General features: G+C 42.8%; 1 protein-coding gene and 1 long non-coding RNA gene across 2 annotated transcripts; both read right to left on the minus strand.

Annotated features, from left to right (window-relative positions):
* Positions 1-12,408: 12,408 nt before the first annotated feature.
* Positions 12,409-12,729, minus strand: LOC137154230 (uncharacterized). Its single transcript, XR_010920170.1, has 2 exons — positions 12,653-12,729; positions 12,409-12,560 (listed from the first exon to the last, which is right to left on the minus strand). It is a non-coding gene; the product is annotated as an uncharacterized lncRNA (long non-coding RNA).
* Positions 12,730-17,456: 4,727 nt separating this feature from the next.
* On the minus strand, positions 17,457-23,270 carry EN1 (engrailed homeobox 1). The gene is made up of 2 exons (XM_067549915.1): positions 22,615-23,270; positions 17,457-18,301 (listed from the first exon to the last, which is right to left on the minus strand). The coding sequence occupies exons 1-2, from the start codon at positions 23,267-23,269 to the stop codon at positions 17,985-17,987; spliced, it is 972 nt and encodes a 323-aa protein (XP_067406016.1). The 5' UTR covers position 23,270; the 3' UTR covers positions 17,457-17,984.
* Positions 23,271-23,607: the final 337 nt, after the last annotated feature.

Genomic DNA, 23,607 nt, shown 5'->3' on the forward strand with positions numbered 1-23,607 from the left:
ATAATATTTAATCTGCTGAAACAAAAGTCCTGTAATATGAATATCTATAACATTGAAGAGAGATGTTTTTTTTAGCATTTCTGCTCTTGGGGTTAGGAGTTGTTAATTATTATATGAATAATCCATGTGGGTAAATTTATTTATATTTGCTTTCACTGCTGTAATACTCAAATAAGTAATGCATTGAGTTTCACTGTAAATTGCTAACAATTAAGTATGGAAAGTGAGTATCATAAAGGAAAAAAATGTGTACCAGTATTTTGAAATGATAATGCTAATGTAAATTCTAAAAAAGTGTCCTGTAATTCTACTAAATGAAATGGTGTCTATCAAATGAAGCATTTTCCTTTTTTTTTTTTTTTTTTTGGTTTGGTTTGGTTTGGTTTCATATAATGCATATACTCTTCGTGGAACTGAGATGGTTTTTTTCATGACCATATTTAGCATAGCAATCACATACATATAAGAAATATAGTGTGATCTCTTATGGATGAAACTGTTTTGAATTTACAGGCCTTTTTCCAATTGGATTAATGTGTGGGCCTGATTCTGCAGTCCTTACTGAAGCTAAATTCCTGTTGAATGCATGCTAAATTCAAAGGGAGGTTCATCTACTTGAGTATTGCAGAACTAAACTTTTAAAGCCTGATCCAAACCTCATTGAAGTCAATAGAAAGACTTCCATGGATTTGAGTGGGCTTTGAAATAGCCCTATATAGTATGTACACATTTGTATTCTTATACACACTAGAGTTTAGCTAGTCACAAAAACTATTTTTAGGAAGGATTATTTTTATGTTTATCCTCAGTATTAATTATTTACTATAAAAATAATGTGGACCAATGTTACATGAAAATCTCTTTCTGTCTATACCTATATCTACCTAAAGATGCCTGTTAAAGGAAAAGACCTGCTTAAAACAATCCACTGTCCATGCACCAAACTAACAGCAACAGAAATACAGTGATGTCCATTGAAATGAAAAAGTGTGTTAGAAAAATGTAACTCTCTCCACACGAGAAGGTAAACTGCAAAAGAAATTTGACCTAATAAAAGAATGGAACTGTTAAATGAATTTTCTGTGTTCCAGTCCATTTAATAAAACAGCAGAGCTCTCTTAACTGATTACCTGTGAAAGGAATAGATCTGTTAAAAGAACAGAAAAACACTGGTGTGTCTAGGAGTGTCTATTGTACCATGTGAACTGCTGATCTTTAACAGTCCTGATACATTTATATTATAGACCCCTATATAAAGTGAAAATATAGCTTTAGTTTTAGTTACACAAATGTATAATTGATTACCTATTCAATTTGTGAGAAAGGACTGTGGTGCAGCCTTTTATAATATAAGCAAGTAAGAGTAACAAGATAAACTAAGGTAAAACAAATAATTCTTAATACGGTGCAACTGCCTATTATTTTATCCAAATAACTTCTGGTTTTGCTGTCTCCTTATGGTTGGATGATTATTCCCTAGGAACAGGGTGGCAGTCTCTTTTTACCTCTGTAATTAGCTTGTTTGAAAGCTTCCACAAATTCTTCCTATCATAAATTTTGCATTGCTCTATGCACAATAATGCATATAAAATTAAATAAACAATTTAATTAATTTAATTAAAATTAAATATTAAACATATTGTGTATAAGAAGCCCGTGTCTTTGATTTAATTGGGCAGGAGTACCCAAAGCAGTTTGGGTAACAGTGAAACATAATTAAAAACAACAAGTATGGTAGCCTCTGGGTATGAAGAATAGTTGGGAGCTTTCTCCTGAGAAAGGTTTATTTAATTAAAACTAAACTAATCTTTGAAAAACACTTGATAAGCATTTCATAATACAAATCATAATCCAAAAACGAAGCTTATACTGCATCTACATGATACAGGAAAATAACCTTAAATAATTTAATTCTGCCGCGAGCTACTTTCTTAGCATGCACAAAATAATTCAATAAACAGCATGTTTACCAGGTTTAAATTCTTTGCACCACTTAGTTCATCTAGATAAATATTAGTAAATTGTATAAAGGTATAATGGATCTGTAAATTATAAAGCTGAACATTAATGATTTATTTAGACTGTTTATTGCTTCTTATAGATGTAGATATAATAATAGACGAGGAAAACACCATGAACTCATTTAAAAGGCAAGCTATGGCTGTGGCTGAGTTGGCAGGTGAACCTTTCGGCTGCATTCATGTTTCAGTATAAGGATTATGCTGTTTCAAATCCAGTCTTCGACACCTTTCACTCATAATGCACTATATTATTTCAGCATTTCATGCCAGTGGAGGAAGAAGTAGATTATTTATAGGCAGTATCCCTATCACCATTTCATTGTTGCCAAATGCTAGTATTTATATACTATAAAGTGATAATTTGAACTCCCTGGAAAACTTGGATCCCGCCCAAGGTGGCAGACTATCCGCCTGGACATCAAACAGTCTGCTTTGCACAACTGTTCTCAAGCTGGATTGCAAACGCTGACAGGCTATCTAGGTCATTTCAAAAACAAATGCCTTGTTTTAACACCTAGACTGTATCAACTACTACTACAAGCCACTGGTGCCAACTGGTTCTTTAAGAAATGGATGTGTCTCAGTAGATCCTAACTGACACTTTTAGGCCAGTGCCCCGCACAACTGATTATTAATCTGGTTTCTGAAGAATAGTTTTGAAGTGACCGTATAATTTAACTGACCTTTGATAAATGCGAATATAATTGAAAATGCTAGTTTTGGACCCAGTTCTGCTCCCATTGAATTCAATGGAAAAACGCCTACTGATATTAATGAGAGCAGGATTAAACACCTTTGCACACACTCCCCTCCAGATCTGCACTGTATGGAATTTGATCATTCCCCTGGATCTGTCCCATGGTACACACACAATGAAGCTAGACAGAATATTATTGATGAACATACAGTGTTTCTAACATATATATCATAGCTGTTATCAAAAGAGGAAGAAGAAAGAAACATCCATCATGGTACTATATTACCAGTAATTTAGAATCACCTTGGAAAATATCTATGTCCAGTAGATAATCTAAATATAATAAAATGGGGTTTTTCCCAGACCATGTACATACTTTTCCATTGTGGTTCAATAATTACTGATCAAAAATATAGACTAGCTCTTGGAGTCACGAAATTTGCAAGAAAGAGCAATTATCATCAGAAAGAAATGTGCATTAAAGGAATGGTTTTTCCATTTCTGGAATATAAAACAGACATTCAGAAGAACAAACAGAGCAGAGAAGAAATGATGGTCATTTGCAAGTAAAATATTCCTAAACAATGTAACATTGGATTAACTGTTTCATGTATTTATTGTGAAAGAATATATAAACTTCACATGAGAAACTATCATTACAAGCGAGAAACAATAGAGAACTGTTGAGCACACACTAGTCTGCTTAAGTTTAATGTTTCTATAAAGAGAGTACACCTTGTTCTTGTTTCTACTGAAGCCAAAGGCTGAATTCCTATTGATTTCAGTGAGAGCAGGATTGGAGCCCAAGGTTTTATACTTTCACCATACAATGTTTTTCAATAATGCTATGTATTTACTCGTCTTACTATATAATTGTGATTAATATGTATTTATTGCTGTGGATGCCATTGTGAAATATGACAAAGCAAAATATTGATAATTGGGGCTTGATCCTGCAGTACCCTTTATTTCTATATGTAAAGAATGAATTGAACATAAAAATGACATACTGAGTACAATCCTGCACTCATGCAAATCAGACCCTTCATGGCAAAAAGGACTGGCTGGACTAGACAGGCTTTCTATGGTCTTCATTCAAAGTGTTCACGTAATTTCAGTGGATCTGTTGTGATAGTAAATCATGTGAACTCATGATTAGTTCACCGTTTTTTAATTTTCTTACAATGGGGTAAATTCCATATCTCCCCCAACCCAAAATATAGTTCTAAAGAGGTACATTATAATATTTGCATTTGTTTATTCAGGGTTAATTCTAAAAGCTACTTGTTCATTGCATGTATAGCATAAATTAATGCACATATAATTCTGTTATTTAATAACTGAAGGTTTACAGGTTCAAATGGTCACTGCCATTCAAGAATGGTCACTTCAGGGTGTTTTTGTGTATTTTGTTTTGTTTGTTTTTTACTGACCAGTGAACTCCTTTGACAGGTGAACATTTTTTTGCATCTTAGTCTAAATAAGAGATTTCCTAGAAATAAAAAAAAATGAGAATGCAACAGCACAGATAATCAGGCAACGGAATAAACTGCCTTGTGAGATAATTATGGCACCAGCATTAAAGATGCCTGAGATAAGGTTAGACATATTTATGGCAGGATTAGTGTAACTTTGTATCCTGCTTGATGCAAAAGGCTGTCCTAGGTGATTTAAGAACTCCTTTCCAGACCTATGTTCTTTGATTCTGTACATGGAGAATAGTACTGTTTATTTTAAACCCTCTAGCGCTCATCATGAGTATATTTTAAGTTTATTTTGGTATATCTATAATAAATTAAATATCTAACATTTTGGGTATTGTTTAGGGCCAAATTCTGAAGCCCTGACTCAGCTTTACTTAGTCCTTACTCATACAAAATTCCCATTAATTTCAATGACAGTTTTGCCAGAGTGATAAAGTCTAAGGGACAGATTCTGATCCAAGTTACATGGGTATAAATCTGCATTCACTGAGAAAAAAATCAGGATTTGTTCTTTAATATATAAAGAAGTATGTTATTTCATGTTCAGTCACTTGTATGCTTTTTGTAACTCATTTCATAATTTATTAGAAATAGATCGTCATAAATTGCTTGGAAGTTTTATAATTTTAAAGAAACCACCCAACTAACTCTTACAAGGTTGTGGTAGTGACACCCTACAAATACGTAAGGCATATCTAAGTACAAAAATCCACTGCAAAGACATAAGACTCGATAAAATACAAAGATAGGCCTGATCTTGCATTTCTTGCATACTCAGAACTCCCACTGAAGGCACAGGGCTAGATCTTCAGCTGGTGTACATCAGCATAGTTCCATGGAAGTCAAAAGGGAATTTTGTTGTCTGTCTTTACCCTCTTTCATGTCAGTGAAATCAATAGAGTTGCATCAGTTTATTACCAGTTGAGGATCTGAGCCACTGACTCACTTCATTGACTTCAATGGGATTTTGGGGTGTGCAAAGAATGTAAGATCAGTAATTTTCACTAGTATTAGTACACTAGGAGGACCAGTAGGTTTCTGAAAATTAGTACAGCTCCAATCATTTGGCTTTTATCTATTGTATTACTTAGAGGGACAAATCCTGGTCATTTTATTCATTAAATTAAAGTCATTGGAATCTTAGGGCTTGTCTTGTGGTCATTAACATAAGGACCCAAATCCTAAACTGTTGCAAAGCATAATTCTACTGAAGTCTCTATTGAGCTATGACAATTGACCCCAGTTCAGGATCTGGCCCAGTGTTCAGAAGCAGACATAAATGAGATACATAAAAACAAAATGATAGGCATTAACAACTCACACTGACCTTTCGGTGCAGCAGGTGAGATGCAGAATACAGTTTTAGATTCATTTGGGATTTGTGCATGCCTGGTTTTCTCTTTTTTCATATCTACAGCACTGTGCAGGCCATTAATCTATTACTGTGGTCTAGGCAATTTTGATATTTGCTTTTAAATACACCTTTGCGTGGAAGTTGGCAGATCTGCATTTATAAGGTCTTTGGGGCCTAATTCTGCCCTCACCGACACGTGCTGTACAGCAGTATCACTCCACTGACCTCATGCCGGTGTCAATTAAATCAGAATGAGGCTGTGTTTTTACCATTCATATCTACGAGCCCTATCCTGCTACCACTGAACTCAGTGGCAAAACTCCCACCGTCTCTTGTCATATCAGATCAGCTTCATTCTGTGGACTGAAACAATACAAGAGATGCCGGTTCCTTTGACAGAGCTTGTGTGGGCTATCAAGTAAGTGGTGCACATTTTAAAGAGTGAAATATAAAAGATCTATATCACAAATGTTGTGATAACTTTGAAAGGGCTAATATTGTCTATGGGATATATGTCAGTATCTAATATGTATTTACCTGAGACATCATACAACAGATACATCTCGAATAAATTAACTGTATATTAAACCCTATATACACGTACCGATATTTGTGCCCATTCCCACCAGAGATCTTCTCTCTCTCTCATATGACTAAAGAAAAACAACAAATTAAATAAAGCCAGAAAACCTCCTTAAAGATATGATTACCAAATCCACCTAAGCAAGGAGATATTCGTTCTCTTTGGTGTTACTCTGCCTATAGCTCACTGCTTGTGCCTAGGGTTTGCTTTTGCACTAGGAAACTTCTCACTCATTTTTCAGCACAGATGCATCTGCACCAGTGCTACCAGTAGCCAAGCTCTAGTGTCAAGTGGACATCGATGACACTGTTGTAAAAATATCTGCATCTGGTCTAGACTAGGACATACCGCATTGGTAGCACTGGTGCAGCTGAAAAGTGTGTAAGGAATTTCCTGGTGTAGAAGAGCCAAGTTCTCACAGTATCTGCTTGGCCCAGAACGGTAGTCCTTACTCAGGCAAAAATGTCAGGGCCATATTCTCAGCTGATATAAACTGGCAGTGCTCCATTGACTTCAATAATGCTGTGCCAAATTAATAGCTGCAGAGGAGCTGTCCTCATTGTAGCTAATGGGCGTTTTGCCTGAGTAAGAATTTGACCCATGATACATGACATCAGTGAAGTTTGGGTCAATAACACAGAGTTAACCCACAATTTCTGTCTTAACTCTGACTATCCTTGTTCTTATGTGTTGACATCAAACTTTCAATGGGTGTTAAAGTCAGACTTTTGGAGGCAGTATAGTCTGGGTATGATGCTGTGCTGGGAATCAGGAGACAGCAAATGTATTTCTGGCTCTATAGCTGACCTTCTGTTGGCTGATCTCCTATATAACCTTGAACAAGTCACTTTGGGCCAGTTCTTTTATTTAGGTGCCTAACTCCCATTAAAAAGTCTAGGCCTTCACCCCTTTGTGCCTCTGTTTCCCCTTCAAACTTTTGCCTGTTGTCTACTTAGACTGTTAGCTCTTTGTACAGAGACTGTATTTCCTATGTGTTTGTACAGCTCCTAGCACAGTAAGAAAGAACTTTGTTCTCAGTTAGGGCTTCTGAGTGTTACTGAAAAACTAAGAAGAAGAAGAAGAAGAATGTTAATTTTGGGTAATTATTTGTGGCACAGTCCACATGAAAAACATGTAATGTTCCCATAGAAACATTTTTAAGCATTCAACCCCTATATTGAAGGGACCCACCTTGCACGCTTACTCAGGCAAAACGTACACTGGAGTTAGTGTGATATGTTTCCGTTAAAATTGCATCTTTGGATTGTGAGAAAATACCCAGTTCAACTAAATAAGCATGATTCCGTTTTTGTTTTTGTTTTGTTTTTTCTGTTGTTTTTTTTTAAATCCAGAAACCCCAGGCTAGCTTTGGCCCTGTCATGAATTGGTATCCTTTTTAGATTCTGCATTTTTCTCCTGCCAAAGCTTCAGCACTTCTAAGTTTCCAGTAAAGATCTTGCAAATACTGTTTCTGTGAACATTAATCACATTTAACAAGACATTTACCAGAGCGAAGAGAGGGCATAACTAATTGTTGGAAGATTTTGTCAACTTTATTGTAATGAGCAACTGTCAAACAATTATGATTTATTTATTCGAGGGCAGTTAAAGGCTGCTTTGTTCTTTCCAAAAGAGATGGCTGATCGCACCTAACATTAACATCAGTTATTGCTCACATCCTGTCCACTAGTTCCATTGCTGAGCTTACCGGTAAGAAATAAAGCATCCATGATGGACCTTATTTCTGGCTTTATGATTCAAATATTATTTCTTTTTTCAGCTTCGCCTTTTGGCCAAGTCTGATGCTTGGAGTGGAGATGTGGTTTTTTATAGAAACAGCAGTTTTCACTGAGCATTTAATATATATATATATATATTTATGTATATGTACATATGTACATATACACAGATTGCCACAGTCGTGCTCATTCTGCCTGAAAAGGGCCCTCTAGTGAAAAGATGACACCTTGAAGTGTGGTGTATGTACATCCACTCGGATTTCCGAGTCATGTTTCTAGTCAATACAAGGGAATCCCCTCATGTTTATCTCTGCCCAGTGACATATTATTGATGACGATCTGTTGGATGCATAATTTGAAATCCACTGTGCCTAATACTGCCAGAAAGTTCTCCCTTTTCACTCTTTTTCGCGATGGTGACAGCTTTCATGTTTGGGTTTTTAAGTGCTGGGGGGGGGGGGGGAAAGATTACCTAATCTCAAAGCAAAAAATCCCATACAAATCAACAACGAAAAAGATCGGTGGGTGTCCCTGGTTTTTTGGAAATACATGAAACGTTACCGCGCTCTTTGCAAAGTTTTCAAAACACAACGCCATAGTGCTAAAACATTAAGGGAAGAACCAAAGCCATGGAAAGTCTCCAGCTGTTCCACACGCCCCAGAGCTGCCATTGCATCGTTGTGATTGTTTATGCAGCACCAAGACCACCGAAACAACCAACCCAGGCACATTTCGAAGAAACACCAGCATGGATGCACCATGTTTTCTGGAGGGGGGGGGAAGAATCTATGCCTGACGCTGTGAAACCACAACTAACAACATTGGGCTAGCCCCGGTGCAAATGTATCAAGCAGACAAAAGCTATGGAGGCTGATAAATAAAACTCACCTCCCTGCAGTTTTTTTTTTAATTGTATTCAAAGCAGAATCTGTTTCTGTATTGATCTTGTTTATTGAATCTTAACCAGATGCCAGCTGTGTGAAACAGATGTGGCGCCGCAGACGAGGTGATGCAAAAGTACACTTGAAAACCAGGCAAATTCTCTCCTTTTCATCACCCCCGAAGCTTCTGCAAAAAGCTCAGCGGCGTGCAGGTGTGGCTGTATCCCTTCCTGTTCACCTGTGCGTGTTGAGCATGCGGGCCTCATTTCTGAGAGGGACAGCCCCGCTGAATGGTTTCTGTTTTATCCACTGCCTTGTGGTGATCAATCCTCGGTCTCGGTGCAATTAAGAAGGTCAGGCTAGTCGCTTCGTGGTAGTTCGCCCCCCGTTCTCCCTCTGTGATACTCTTAAACATAGACCCCATGGCTTGGAAAGTTTGCTATCACTTTGAAACCCGCTCCCGCTGTCGTTTGCTCAGTTCCCTATCTGGATGGAAAGCTGGGGCTGGGTTTTTCCCTCCTCGGAGATGCGTACCTAGCGTCAATCTCCTAAAGTGATGTGGAGAGGTTTGTGGTTCTGTAATTTACAAGTGCAGGCGAGGTAATTCAAAGTAGTTAGACAGCCATAAACACAGCATATCAGATGCACGGCTGTCTTTGTGACGGCGAGTTTTTCCTCCGTATGTATCTCAAACCGCCATCAAATCACCATAATGGCTTAAGGGAGGGCAAATAAGATTCATACTGTGAAGTATTTTTCCCTGACATCTCTCATTTAAAAATCCATCTCTTGGCTTTTGAGAACCTGGTTTCATTTAAAGTTTCATTCCTGGTTCTCTGTAAGAAGACGCGCTTTTCGCCCGACTGTTGGAAAGTTTACCCTGGCATCAAACTTCCCTAGTAAAAAGGATCCCTAAACTTCTAGTGCCATGTGCAGTTATCTGCTATAGGCATGGCTTAAAGTCTGTTATACAGACTGGAGCGGAATAGGCCCTGTGAGTCTCTGCCATAAAGTCAAGACTGTGTATTGCTGCATACAATGCCTGTGGTTCAAAAAACATCGGAGTGGGATTGTTTCAGCACGCCCTATTCTTCCTCTCACGCCTTCTGATTTTACAATGATGATACAGTTCCTAGTATTACCCTGCTCCATGCCTTCCGAGATCACTGCATTCCTTCTAAAAAATAGCCATAAAGCTCAACTCCATTGCTCCTAGATAAAGACAGCAGCGTGGGGAAGTATTGATAATGTCGCAATTTGAAATCCAACCAAGCAAAGATCGTAAGAGTAAGAAAACAGAGTAAACTATGTTTGTCTGATCCTTATGTAGGAAAGTCTATATGATCTGTACGTTAGAGACAGGCACACGCATATTCTAAACTATCTTCCCCGATCTAAAATGGAATAAAGCAGCTGAATAATCTGAACAGTTCAATCAACTTTTTAATTCACTGAATTTCATCGTTCAAACAAAGTATAAACAGGGAAAATTGGTTTCTATAACTCAGATACTCTGTCAAAAATATCCACGCAAAGCAATGTAGTAAGTCGTACTAAAAGAGTTATAAACTAAAACTATAAGAGTTATCTTATATGCAATGCTGCCAATTTGTTGGCTATATTCGCTTTTTTCTTCTTCTTTTTCTTTTTTCCTTTGGTTTTAAAAGAATCATGATAGATATTTTCAGAACAGGTTTTGAGTTTCAAAGACACTTTAAAAATAATAATAATAATTGGCATAGTCAGTAAACCATTTTCCTTCTGACTCTGGTTTGCTACAATACACAAAGTTTTATTATGCAAATAATAAAGTGACAAAGAAACAAAATCTTTTTTTTTCTTTTTTCTCCAGTGAAGGGGATTGCTCACCTGGTCCAGTAAAGATCAGATCTCAGAGAAAATGTCTCCTACTTCCACCAAAGTCTGGTTCACCGACTTACTCAACTGGAAGAAAGAGCTTCATTAGCAAGTTTGCGTACATTCTTTTAAACCTGTTTAAAAGGAGATTTAAAATCCAAAAATACACCTTCTGTTCTTCTGTTAATAGTCATACCAAGAAGAGTGTGGTTTATATGTTGTACGCCTAAATCTCTTACTAAGAGAGGAAGTTAAAGATTTTTTTTAAACCTGGAATTCAGAATCCTTTCCTCTGAATTTTAGACTGTTGATGTTTTGCCACATGTATTTCCCGATGCTTTCAGAATGAAATAGAAATTTTCATTGTACTTTTTACCAGTCAGGAGATTATTTCTTAGCTAGTTATGAACTGAGCACACTGTTGCTTTTTTGCTTTGTTTTGTTTTGCAACAATCCTGTTAAAACCAAAAGCATTCCCAAACTTACTGATCTTTGAGGACAACATCGGATTTTCTTTAAAAGCCAGCCTGCTGTTTTAGTGCAGCGAGTTGGGCAGAATAATAAGAAAGAATTTCTCTTTTTGCAAGTCAATAAATGATTATTGTGCAGCTAAACACGTTCACATCAGAATATACGACAGTAACAGGCATGGTCACTCCAAATAGCACAACGATTAAATACTATCATCAAAAAATTCACATTAGCAACCGTACTGGGGGGGAAAGTCAGTTGTATTCTGCAATAGATCATACGTAGGTGTGTTACAAAACAAATAAAAGCACCTGTTTTAAAGCAAATCTCTCCCCACACACCCATAGGAACAGAGCTAGATCAATATATATTTAGGAGCTTTTGTTGGTAAAACTTCTTTGCGCTCTATCTGAACTATTTATTACTTAATGGGAAAAGATCAATTCATTGTCTGCTGATATTCTCAGTTCAAAAAGGGAACTGTCTTTCTTTTAGTCTGGCCTCCGGCTTCTGGGAGGCGCATGGCTGACAAGATTTTAACTTCCCAGGAATTATTGCTACATTATTCTTCTGCTAAGGAAATGACGAATGCAGACTAGAAGTTCCGAGCAATCTGACAGCTGTTTCCAAAGTGTAAAAAAGGCTGGGTCACCTTACATACATATTGGTGGCTTTTGTGAATTCTGTACAAAATATTTGTCACCCTCATGGTGCGTTTTACCCTTCTGAGACTGCGGCAGGCGTCCGAGCCTGTGCCATGATCTGCAGCCCTTTAAAAAAAAATTAAGGCTTTTTAAACCAATTCTTTGCAGCACCTACTTCCTTGGATAGGTTTTTAACCCACGGCAGAACCACGTCCACGTTTTGTTTTTTAAACAGGTCCCCCCCCCCCACCCTCCCCTAAAGCGAGAGACCTGGTTGTTTGGGAATCAAAACACTTGCCGCTCTCAAGATCAACATCATTAGAAAGCATTGTAATTGGGATTGTGAAAGCTGACCTTTGACCTGGAAAGATAGGTTTCACAATCGTGTCTGCTTTGATTCCTGGAAGGAGGCACAAAGGAACAAGCTCCCTGACAGAAGTCATCGGTATATGCACCTCCAAATGAAGCTGGCTTCGAAAAAAAAAAAGCCAAAAGATGAACGCGTGTCGTTTGCCAGGACCAAAGGGCCAGCCCCCAATCTTTTCAGCCCCCATTTGAATATGTAAAATATCAGGGGATTGATCTGAGCCCCTATTGTTCGCCTCAGTCCATGTGTTAACCCCGAAAGTAAAGGCGAGCGATGGAGTAAAACTTTCAGTGGTCGGGTGATCTGGGCGCCATCCGTGCGTGGAGCTGCTGGGGGAGGCGGGGGGACCTGGTGAGAAAGGAAAATGGGAATCCAGTTTGCATCTGGAAGTTGGTGTTATGGTTCTCAATGCCAAGGGGCCAGCGATGCCCCTGAAAGCCACTGGCAATCAGCTGGTTTCTCCTGATGGGGTTTGAAAGAATCAAATATTTAATTTCTTTAATCAGCAAAGGGGGGGGGGGGGGGTTAATCTGCTGGATATTAAAAAACAATACCTCGGGGAGACATGAGGGTGCAGTCATGCTCTGACCCTAATTCTCTGTTTGAGGTAGGAGGGGGAGACGCCGGGTTTCTGAAGCTAAGTAGATTTTTACAGCAAGCTGGAGCGGCTGGTGTTTCTTGGCCTTTCCCTTTCACCTGAGCAGCAGCACTCCAGCCGGGATGAAAGACTCGGGCCCTGGATCTGCTTCCACGTGTGCACTAGCGGCCGAGCAAAATGTCCCCAACCAGCACTCGACTCTGGAGAACTCGGTGCTGGCGAGCAGAGGGGGCCGCCCTGCCCTGTGGCCTTGACACTTTCTGCCTTCGGCGCTAAACTTTTGCAAACTTTGCACATTTGGCCGCCGTTAGGAAGCCATTTAACGCAGCCCGTCCAATCACACCTGGCTCCTGTCAGATTAGGAAGTTAGGGAACCCCTGCTATGAAAACTATTTGCTTGGAGATCTGTTAACCTCTCAGCCCCAGCCCTAGGGACCCATATTTCCACCTATTTCTTTCCTCTAAAAGCGTGCGTGATGTATACATATAGGCAGTCAAACATACTGTGTGCTTGTGTGTGGGCGTGTAAAGTGGTAGTATACACAGAGCTACACAGACACTTTATTGCCAATACACGTGATTGGACAGGAAATTAATTCTTTTCACAGGTGTCTCTAATTGGCAGCTACTGAATCCTCGTTCGCTATAGCATTGTATTTATTTAACTGGAGTGCTGACCGAAGAAGGAGCCTTGATTTTTAAAGACATAGCTATGTCGTATTGCTCTGAAATGTAATTCCGAGGGTGAGATGCGTCCGATCCTGCTCCCACTGAAATTGATGGCAAAACTCCACTTCAGTGGGAACAGAATTGATCTCTGTAGACGTGTGAACTGTATCTTGTGCGAGGCTGCCATTGCTCGGATGGGCATTTGTTGGACTATGCGTGGAAGAAATCATACAAAGTATAATTACACTGAAAAGCCTGGCTTGTTTAAATAATCCTCTTCCTTTTCCCTTTGGATCTGGTCTGTGTTTTCCTGTCCTACTTTTATTCCTGATTTGTCCAGCTCGGAGGGACACTTAAGAGGTTAAGACAATTCTTTATGCGACTCCCAAAGCACGTAAGATTTTTTGGCCGGCTGTGCTTTCTCCGAGACTCATTCCGCCTTTCATTTTCAAATGTAAATGTTCCGTGTTCCTTTCCCTGCGCTGCAGGTAGAGCTGATGAAATGAGACTACAGCGTTAGACAGCTAGGTTTTCTTTGTGCCTGGAAGTCTCTGCCCACGGATTCGGAGTAAACAAAAAGTTGTGGCTTTCAAAATATCCCTGGCCTTTAATGCTGCGAAGTACACTCATACTATTCTGTTCTTCTAGGGCCCTCTCAGTACAGAAAAATGCAATATGATTAAAACAATCTCGGAAATAAAATGTTAATATCATAAATTTCCCCCGGGCATCAAGCCTCACAGTAGATTTACTGAGAGGACCCCGTTTAATAAGTGTGTTTCTCTGAAATTCATGATAAGGGAATAAAAATGGGTCTATTATGTAGCCTTATTTTTTAAATCCGTATTGCAATCTAAATGGCTGAGACAGTGTTCGATGGGAGCGAAAATAAGCAGGGTCCGCTGTATCTACGGAGAAATAACAGTATCGATGGAAAACAAAACCCTACCACTACTGCCACCCGGCATTGCGGGAACTGCTGTGTGAACGGCACAGTCCTGCTCTTTAGGGAAAGTAATTAGACGATTGTAAAAAGAAATTACATTTTCTCGTATACAGCTCCAGGGAAAGTGCGTGCGAGCGGGTAAGAGAAACCCAGCCAGCTGCGTTTAGATGGGAGACTTTTTTTTTTTTTTTTTTTTTGGTCCTCTCCAATATCTGCATGCTGGCCTGCTGTTATTTCTACTTCCTCCCAGCCCCGCCTGTGTCCCAGCAAATAAAAGGAGGGGTGTGGTGCCTGGGTGGGGTTTGCAGTGTCTGTAAATAATCCCGGGGCAATGATCGCGGCAATTAACTAGCTTTAATGACCGGGGGCAGTCAATAAAACGCGAGCCTGCCTCATATTTGCAAATGTGGGTGGGTGACCATTTCTAGTTTGCAAAGTCAGCGGCTTGCTTGGGGAAGGGAAGGGTGGAGGAGAGGACGGGTGCGTTTCAAAAAAGGCGTCGAGCCACAAACCAGTGCAGGGAGCATCTCCCAGGTTCGCTTTCTGTTGTTTGCCAGGAGTCGGTGTTGTTCGGACAGTTTATTTTCTTCCGTGCAGAAGACGAGCGCGGTGTGATTCGATTCTTTATATCTGTGTGTGTAACGTGTGTATATTAAGGGCTTCGGATGGAGCTGCACTGCGTCGATTTCAACCCCAGGACTTTTAAATCACGCTCGGCCTATCTAGCCGAAAGCTCAGCGCTCGGCTGGCGATAGTGGCTTAGACCAAGAAACTTGACCAGCCAGTCCAGCTCAGACCCAAACCAGCCGTGATCGCTCAGTGAGGGGGGAAAGAACCTGGTGCAGGGCACCCGATCCCCGCCGAGTCCAGCTTGAATGGGAAGCCACGGGACCCAAAGATGTTACTAACTCTTTGTCAAAACCACAGCTCAGCTCCTGATCCTTTCCAGTCCCGTCTACGGGGGACACAGCCCGTTTCCGATCACCTGCCTCGAAATAAAGGCAGGGTCTTTAGCCCAGCAATGTCCCCTAAAGCCCAGCGGTGTAGACAGAAGCGGGAGGGAGCAGCATGGCCGTGGTCAATGCAAAGCGTGGCTGTGCTTTACAATAGGTACCATCCATAGCTGTCAATTGGCCCTTATTGTCAGGGATGCCTGGCCCTGAATCCGCCTCAGATATTCCAGCAACTCTACTTCTTCCCTCGTGGATCCTGGCAGTCCAGGAGCCGACACATCCAGAATTAGCCCATTTTGAAACTTCCTGCCAGCTCTTTCCACCTGCAGGGACCGGGGTTGCGTTTTAAAGGGTCTGGCTTGTTTGGCGGCTCCCTGCACATGTCTAACGCTGGGGTGTGACGTTTACTTCTGAGCCCCTTTCCCGGGGGCTCTGGTGTCCTCCCAGACAGTGGAGAAGGGTAAAAATACCCGAATGCGTGTTGGGTAAAAAAAAAAAAAAAAAAACCCACCCCCGTTTACACTTCAGTTTTCGATTCCCCCCCCCCCCCCCGCGTTTTATTCTGTAACCACTGAACTGCCTCCCAGTCTTGAGCCGTTTACACTGGCTGGCTCCCCTCCGGCCTGAGTGCAAGATTAGAACTGCACAGTGCGCGCCGCCAGGAGCACAACGTGTGTACTCCGAATTCTACCCCCCCAGGGCGCTCCAGGTCTAGTCTATGCGCTCGGTGGGTTTAATCAAAGTTGCGGGGCTTTATAAATTAGATCACATAGCGTGAGCGGAGGCGTTTTGCTACACTTTGGTTCCAGCCCCTGTGTGGTAAACGCACATACACTCGGGGAAGCCAGGCATTATCATAGTCATATTCTGAAACAAAGCTGAAAATATGAAAGCTATACTTACCACCGTACCCTGTGATTACCTTTATTTTCTGTAATTTCCTAGCCTTCCTGTATACTCATGCCTGGCCCAGAGTTTTGTCACAGTCAAACCATTGCATTGTGAAGACAAAAGGCGACCGGGGAGGGAAGGGGGGGGTAAGGATGGAAAATAACCCACGGCACCAAAAAGGTGAGGCGTTTAGTCCCGCTCACGCACTAAAAGGAGGGGCCAGGGCAATGTGTGATCCACACACGCTCACAAATGACTATATGAAAGGGCAAACGCCCGGAGAAGTCTCTAAAAACACACACACAACGAAGACACCAAATAAAATGTGAACTGGGAATGTGCAAACCCAGGACAAAAAAACGCAAGCACTGCGGTGCTCGCATGCCCAATGCGGCCTTCATGGCCCAGGCACCGGGCCACACAATCCGCCCCCCCCCCCCCCTCCCCCGACTTTCCACATCACACAGTGGCTACAAACACACCAGCCGCCTTAAAACTGACTTCTACTCTTAACATTGACGGGCTGTTCGAACCTCTTTTTGGCCTAGATCCCCCCCACCGCCGAAATAATTTCCGTTTTTCTTTTCTTTTCTTTGAAGTCCCTTTAAGTGACTGAATTTACTTTAAACCTGAAAATGGCTGAGATAAAGGCTCAAGACAGAGAGAAAGTACCATTCATTAGGCCATGCTGCTAAGCAACCGACTGCAAAGTAATGAGCGTTTTCCCTCTAGTTCGCTCCTGCTAGTCTGTATATCCTGCCCTGGAGAAAGAAAGAAAAAAAAAAGGCTCCTCTGTGGAAATTCAATATGGGACGAGACTGATCTCGGAATCAGACAAGAAGCTGTCAAACAAATTCCTTTTCAACACGTCCTGGAGCCCTAAACAGTCAGAAGGTTTCATGACATTTTCCTGCAGGAGTTGCTGATGTATTATTATGAAGTGGGTTTTATTTCCTGTAAAAAGAAAACAACAAAAAAAGCAAGAGGGCGGCGACGAAGACGGAGGAATGATTTCGATATTGAAAAGGTTTCTTTGGTTTGATTTTGATTGGTTTTTTTTTTTTTTTTTAAAGACAGGAGCACCGATTTCTAAGGGGTTGGCTTTGGAACTAAAAATGTATTCGCCCTTTGTTGAAAGGTGTATGTGAATTGGTTAGCCAATTGCTGTACTAATCAATTTCTTTAAACCCCCCACAAATAATCAAGCCATGAAGATAGATATGTATAGATATTTATATGTATATCTATGTATGTGTATATACACACACCAAGTAAAGAAGCACAGCCAGCCTGTATCCTGAACACAGTCTACACTTTATTTCAGACTACAGATTTCTGAACATAATAAAATCTTTGGCTTGTAGCGGCGGGTTCAGGCTCGCAGTCAGTGGATCCAATTTTTCTCGGGAAAAAAAAGACAGAAATTCACACGGAAAAAAAAATAAAATGAAAATTCGAGAGTCGGACATTTACTTAAAAACAAGAGGCAACGACATCAGAAACAAAAGAAAACAAACAAAAACAAACAAAAGAGAGAGAGAAACTGTCCAGCAACTAGAGATCGCTACACATATTTCTTACCTGAAATTAAATATATACAAGATCATATGATGTTTGGCTATATAGAGATAATTTTTGTAAGTGTTCATTTTTTTTTTAAATTGGTGTCCTTATACTATGGATAGACAATAGATTTGATTTTAAATAGCACCTGTCCAAAGTCCCCCTCAGTATGTCACTTTCCACTGTCAAGTCCTTTTTTATTTTATTTTCCTTCCCTGGCAATAATAATAATTAATAATAATAAATGTGGGCTGGGGCTCTTCTGACTACTCGCTCTCCTCTTTGTCCTGCACGGTGGTAGTGGAATGGTTGTACAGTCCCTGGGCCATGAGATGAAGAGCCAAACCGTTCTTGATGCCCGTGGCTTTCTTGATTTTGGCTCGCTTGTTCTGGAACCAGATCTTGATCTGGGATTCGTTCAGGCTGAGTTCCTGGGCCAGGGTCTGCCGCCTCTGCTCGGTGATGTAGCGGTTGGCCTGGAACTCCGCCTTGAGTCTCTGCAGCTGCTCTGCCGTGAACGCTGTTCTAGGCCGCTTGTCCTCCTTCTCGTTCTTCTTCTTCTTCAGTTTCCTGGTCCGCGGACCTACGGACGGAGACAGCCGGGGAAGTGGGGGGAGGCGAGGGGGAGGGGGAGACAGACAAGGGGGATAGCGGTTTGAAATGCATGCTTAGACGTGAAACGTGCCCCCAGTCCGTGTCTCACCCCTCTGCATCTCACTGGGGGCACCCCCTGTCCCCCCCAGCATTTACTTCACTTCCATACCCCCTCTGCCCGGTCCTCAAGGCAGACCTTTCTGATGGGGATCAAACAGTTTGAAATAAAAATGGCCGACTTATTCACTTCTCCCCTTCCCTCCCCCCCCCCCCCCCAAAAAAAAAAACCAAGGCAGCCAAAAGCAGACCATCAAATTGCTTTCTATTAGTGGGTGATGAGAGGGGGAGATTCTTCCCCCCAACCCACCCCAGGGTAATTCAGTTCATAGTGATGAGAAAGGATAAGGTGGGGAAAAACCTCACAAGTTGAAAACAACAGTGGTTAACGCTCATGCCGGGAAATTCGCAGAGTTGTGGCCCTAGATAAATATCTCAAGGACACAATGAGCTTCTGCATGGATTTAAAAATACCAAATAATCTATCGAAAATAACAGCGAATAGGAGGTGACCTAATTTGTCTATTTGTGAGCTACTGGATTTGCGTTACCCTAACTCTGGTCGCCGTAGTGCATGCCAGGAAGTCTGTTTTGTCTGGGCAGAGCTGGGTAAATACAAACATCGCTCTTGGATCGTGGCATTACAAAGGTTTGCAATTGTTTTTTTATACCCGCCCTTGCGAAGATGGGAAACAAACGCATGGACTGAAATATAAAGCGCATTTATGCGCCCCAACAAACCCCGTGCGGCTCGTAGAATTTTTTAAAGCCAAGGTATCATCCCAGACCATGCAGTAAAGAAACATACTGTATGCAATGTGTGTGTGTGTGTGTGTGTGTATAAATTCCGGAATCGGAGAGCTAAAATAAACCACTGCTACTATTTAGAGCACACACTTCATTTTATGCAAACATGTTTCGGTGTATGAATTTATCACAGCTCTCGCCAGCCGTTCTGCAAACCTGACGGGAGACAGAAAATATCACCTTTCCTTTTTTTTGGTCAAGTCTGAATGTCTGCTCGTGCTAAAATACCCCATTTGCCCAATGCCCTCAAATAATCAGTTACAAAGGGAAATGAATTCTCCCTCGCCTATCCTATTTCACTTCTTTGGGGCAGCTATTGAGGAAGGTTGTACGACAATGCGCCCCACGCAAAAAGCGCACAGTCAAGGCGAGGGGACGTTGTGGCACAAAAGATACACACACGCAGCACTCTGAACACCTCACTAAGGGGGGTTCCGCTAACCCAAGGTGTTGAAACAGCAAACTGCAGTCCATTTGCGTGGTACACAACACGACACTCTTCTAATACATACATGAAAACTACTAACTCAAGCCGGAGAGCCACCAGTCCTCCTTCGCTTCGGGCTAGCTGGAAGAAAAGTGCCCCTGTAATCTAAACTGCCCCTGTTCCTGGAAAAGTCACAACCACATAACTCACTTTTGTGTAACACTAATTTTAGACAAGCCCTGTAGAGAAACGCAAATATTTCCCCCGCCGCCTGGTGTGTTGAGTAAAAACTAAGACAGAAAACCATCACAAGACAGAATCGCCACCAATTGTTAATTAACAAGCTAAGTCTTGATCTCTGCTGTTTTCAGGACACCCTATATCATTACAGAGTAAATTGTATTTATTCTGTCACTCGTCCGGGTGGCTTTTCAAATCCATTGTCTTTATAGATGTTAAATTAACTGAAAATCTCTCTCCTCTCCCTTTCCCTCTATTTTTAAAACGGGAAAGTAGGTATATTATAATGAATACGGGAAAATTCACATTTGTATCCGTGTGGAATGCGTTTTAAATGGATTGCAGACAGTGTATATTTCAGTTCTGCCTGTCTCGGCATGAGACTTGGATCATCCGAATCAATTGCTTCTCCTGTTCATAGTCTCATTGGAAACCCTCCCACTATTAACTGTCGGACAGATAAGGCGTCTCAGGCCTTTCTTAAAATGTATAAATGCAAATGATCCCTGAACTTTAAACACAGATAGTACATGTGAGCGTAAAAATAAAAGGCTCCAACACCAGAAAAGTATCCCCAAGGGCGAGGTAAATGCTTATAGCTGATATGTATTCATCTCTAAACGGAAGGATAGTCCAAGAGGATCGAAAACATACGGCTGGGTTTGCAGGCTGTTGCATTTTGGCTTCCAAACAAACCCAGTGAAAGGAGGGGTTTTTAGGAAGGGATTTTAAAAAAAAAATCTGAGTAGCTCAAGGTTTTGATCCAAAAGCAGATCAGGGAGTCCAGATTTCACGGGGACAGTGCAGCCAGCTACCTACCGGTGGAAGACAGCAGGCCTCCTCTCTGAGAGTAGGCCTGAAAGCTCATCTCACAGGGCTGGTTTGTTTGTTTCAGAGATCTCAGGGCAAGTTTAGGGAATATGGGGGGGAAATATATTAATATGTATGAATCCCCTCTTTATCCAGTTTACTAAGGGAGAAAAATGAATAAATCTCTTCACACTATCTCCTTGTCCTGCAAAACCCCGCAGAAGCTGCTTTGAAAACTAGGTGTCTGGAAATGGCACAGATCTGAGCCCAGCTCCTTTCCCTCTTGGAAACCGAAATTTGCAATTATAATAAAACAGTAATTCCGAAAAGGGGGGAGGGGAGAATGGATCCACATATACCTAGAGACAGTTACACTCAGCCACTGCCCGTGAGCGATCCGGAGCCGCCCCACATACCAGGGAGGAGAAAACAGGGACAGATCCAAGCACAACAAAGGGAATTGTAGACATTCCCGGCGGAGCTTTTTGGTGTTGGGTGCCAGAGAAGAGATTTTGTCAAAGGAAAGTGTAAAATGTTTTGCATGTGGCGGCCCTGGGAAATGTTAATAAAATCATTGCCCCGGCCCGGGGCCGAGCGCTAGGAAGGCTGAGCCTGACAGCTCAATCACTCAATCAATCCGGTTAGTCAATCAAAGTGGCTTTTCTGAGTTTCAAGGAGCTGGACGTGTCAATAGCCGTGGGATCTAGATGGCGCGGGCTGATAGCAGCAAATTGATCACTTTCCGTGGAAGAAGCTCATAAAGGGAGCGGAGCACGAGAGGCCACGGGTCACGCCGACTCTCCAGCCGGGCATTTTGGCTATCTCACCCCTGCTCTGCTTTCCGCAACCCCGGCCCTTGCTCCCGGAGACGTGGGTCGATTCTTATTCAGTTTTATTATTAAGATTACTCTCCCCCACCCCCACCCCGGCAGGTCTGGGCCCGGGTTGGCGGGCAGACACACCATCTCGTCTGGGAACTTCAGAATCCCTGGGACTTTCCCGGAGCTGTCTGATCGACACCCCCTCTCCTGGATCCCACAAGCTAGGGGGGGGGAGGTAATTCTGGGAGACCCTTTAAAAGTGACCCGGGTCACCTGATTTGTTCCATGAACAGCAACAGTTAAAATAAGCGAAGTGGAAGCTAAAAGGAACTGAATTAAAATAACAAGCAGCAGCAGAAATATCACAGGAGTAGTAGGTCCCGGGAATCCGATTTTCCCATGGGGGGGGGGAGGGAATGGGAAATAAATTCCTCAAACAATACCAGATATTCTCCTTAAGAAAAGAGGGATCCTCGGCCGCTAAAAACTAGGCAGAACACCACCCCTCTGGTCAATACGCGACCTCGTAGACGGGCCCGCTTCGCTTTCCAATAACAGAAACATTTTTCGCTGAAAGCATTTCTTCCCCCCCCTACCCCCCGCTTTCTGCCTTTCAGACCCGTACCCCACCCCAGCCCCTTTCCAAAGATGTAATACGTTCAACATGTGTCTCTGATCTTTCCCCTCCGGTCCCCCCCCCCCCCCACTCATCAGCACACAATAAAAATAAAAAATCTCTGCCTCACTTCGCAGCTACTGTATTTGCAGCCCCAGATCCCCCCCCCCCTTAATCAGAACAACACCCCCCCCTTGAAATATTCCAGGTCTGTCCTCACGTGTCAGAATGCGGGGTTTTCTAGGGGGGGGGGGAAGAAGGGGAGCTGGGAGAAGAGGAAAAGCTTTCCCCGCGCCCCCCAATAATTGAATCCCCAGCGCGAAGGGCCTGGCTGTGTGACACCCCCCTCCTCCCCCAGTAGGAATCGGACCCTGCAGCAGGGCTGAGCGGCAGAGTCTACACTGGGAAGTCATAACAATTCACCACAACAACAATATCCACGTTTAAAGGAGGGGGGGGGGGGGGAGAAGGCCAGTGCCTGCTCGCTAATAGCTAACAGATGTGCTGCGCGCAGCGGTTCTTACCCGAAGACGGTCTGTCTGAATACCTAGTGCAGTAAACCCAGGCGGGCCAGACTAGAGGCTGCTGCGAATCGCCCTTCACAACAGGGCCTGCATGACTAGAGCCCACGAGCAGGATGGCGGAGTTGGCACGCTCCCCGTACTTCGCCGGGGTAGCCCCGCTCCCTTCGCAGGGCGCCTTGGCGGCGGCGGCGCCTGCCGCGGCGGGGTTCGCTTTAGGGGCAGCCGCTGCCGCAGGAGGCGCCGAGGCGGAGCTGTCGGGGTTACAGTTTGAGTCCGGGCAAAGGAGAGAGGACGGGTTGGATGGCCTCGGGAGCAGTGGGTTGACGTTTTCTCTACCTGAGGTCTGACCGCGATCTCGGTCCCTGTCCCGGCCGCCGCCACCTCCTCCTCCTCCTCCGCCGACGAGCAGGAGCGGCTCTTTCTTGCAGCCGAAGTCCGGCCTCAAGATGTTGTCAATGAAAAAGTTGGTGGTGCGGTGCTGCGGCGGCGGCGGCGGCGGCTGCTGGTGGCGGTGGTGGGGCACGGGCAGGATGCAAGGCGCTGCAGGGGAGGCGGGCGCGTGGCTGGGCGAGACGGGGACGCTCTCTCCATCGCTGCTGCTGGCTGTCGTGGTGGCGGAGTCTCGGTGACTTTGACTGTCCGTCTGCTCTTCCATAATCGGCCCCCGCCACGGAGATCGCTGCCTTTCCCTCCTCCTCCTCCTCCTCCCCCCCCCGCCCCCCCCCCCCCCCACACCCCCCCCCCGCGCGCCCCACACACCGACACTTTATTCCCACCCCACTTTGCCAGTGGGTGGTGGGGGGGTGAACAACAACAACCACAAAAAAAAAAAAATACAAATAAAATCCACTTGTTGGCTGGGAGCTGATCTAGAGATACTGGGTGGCTGTTGGCTTTTTTTTTTTAAAAAAAAAAGACAGATATATCCAAAAAGAGTGAGACACTGGAGAGAACTGGGTTTTGGAATTTAAAAAAAAGAAAAATTAAAAATAA

The sequence above is a fragment of the Emydura macquarii genome, unplaced genomic scaffold, assembly GCF_026122565.2.
Source record: "Emydura macquarii macquarii isolate MOO-44397 ecotype Brisbane River unplaced genomic scaffold, CSIRO-AGI_Emac_v2 contig_1253, whole genome shotgun sequence".
Classification (NCBI taxonomy): domain Eukaryota; kingdom Metazoa; phylum Chordata; order Testudines; family Chelidae; genus Emydura; species Emydura macquarii.

Excerpts from the sequence above, each read along its gene's own strand:
- EN1 (XM_067549915.1), bottom strand. The coding sequence starts at position 23,269 with ATGGAAGAGCAGACGGACAGTCAAAGTCACCGAGACTCCGCCACCACG. Across the intron at positions 18,302-22,614 it reads TTCAGACAGACCGTCTTCGG|GTCCGCGGACCAGGAAACTG; the intron begins GTAAGAACCGCT and ends CTCCGTCCGTAG.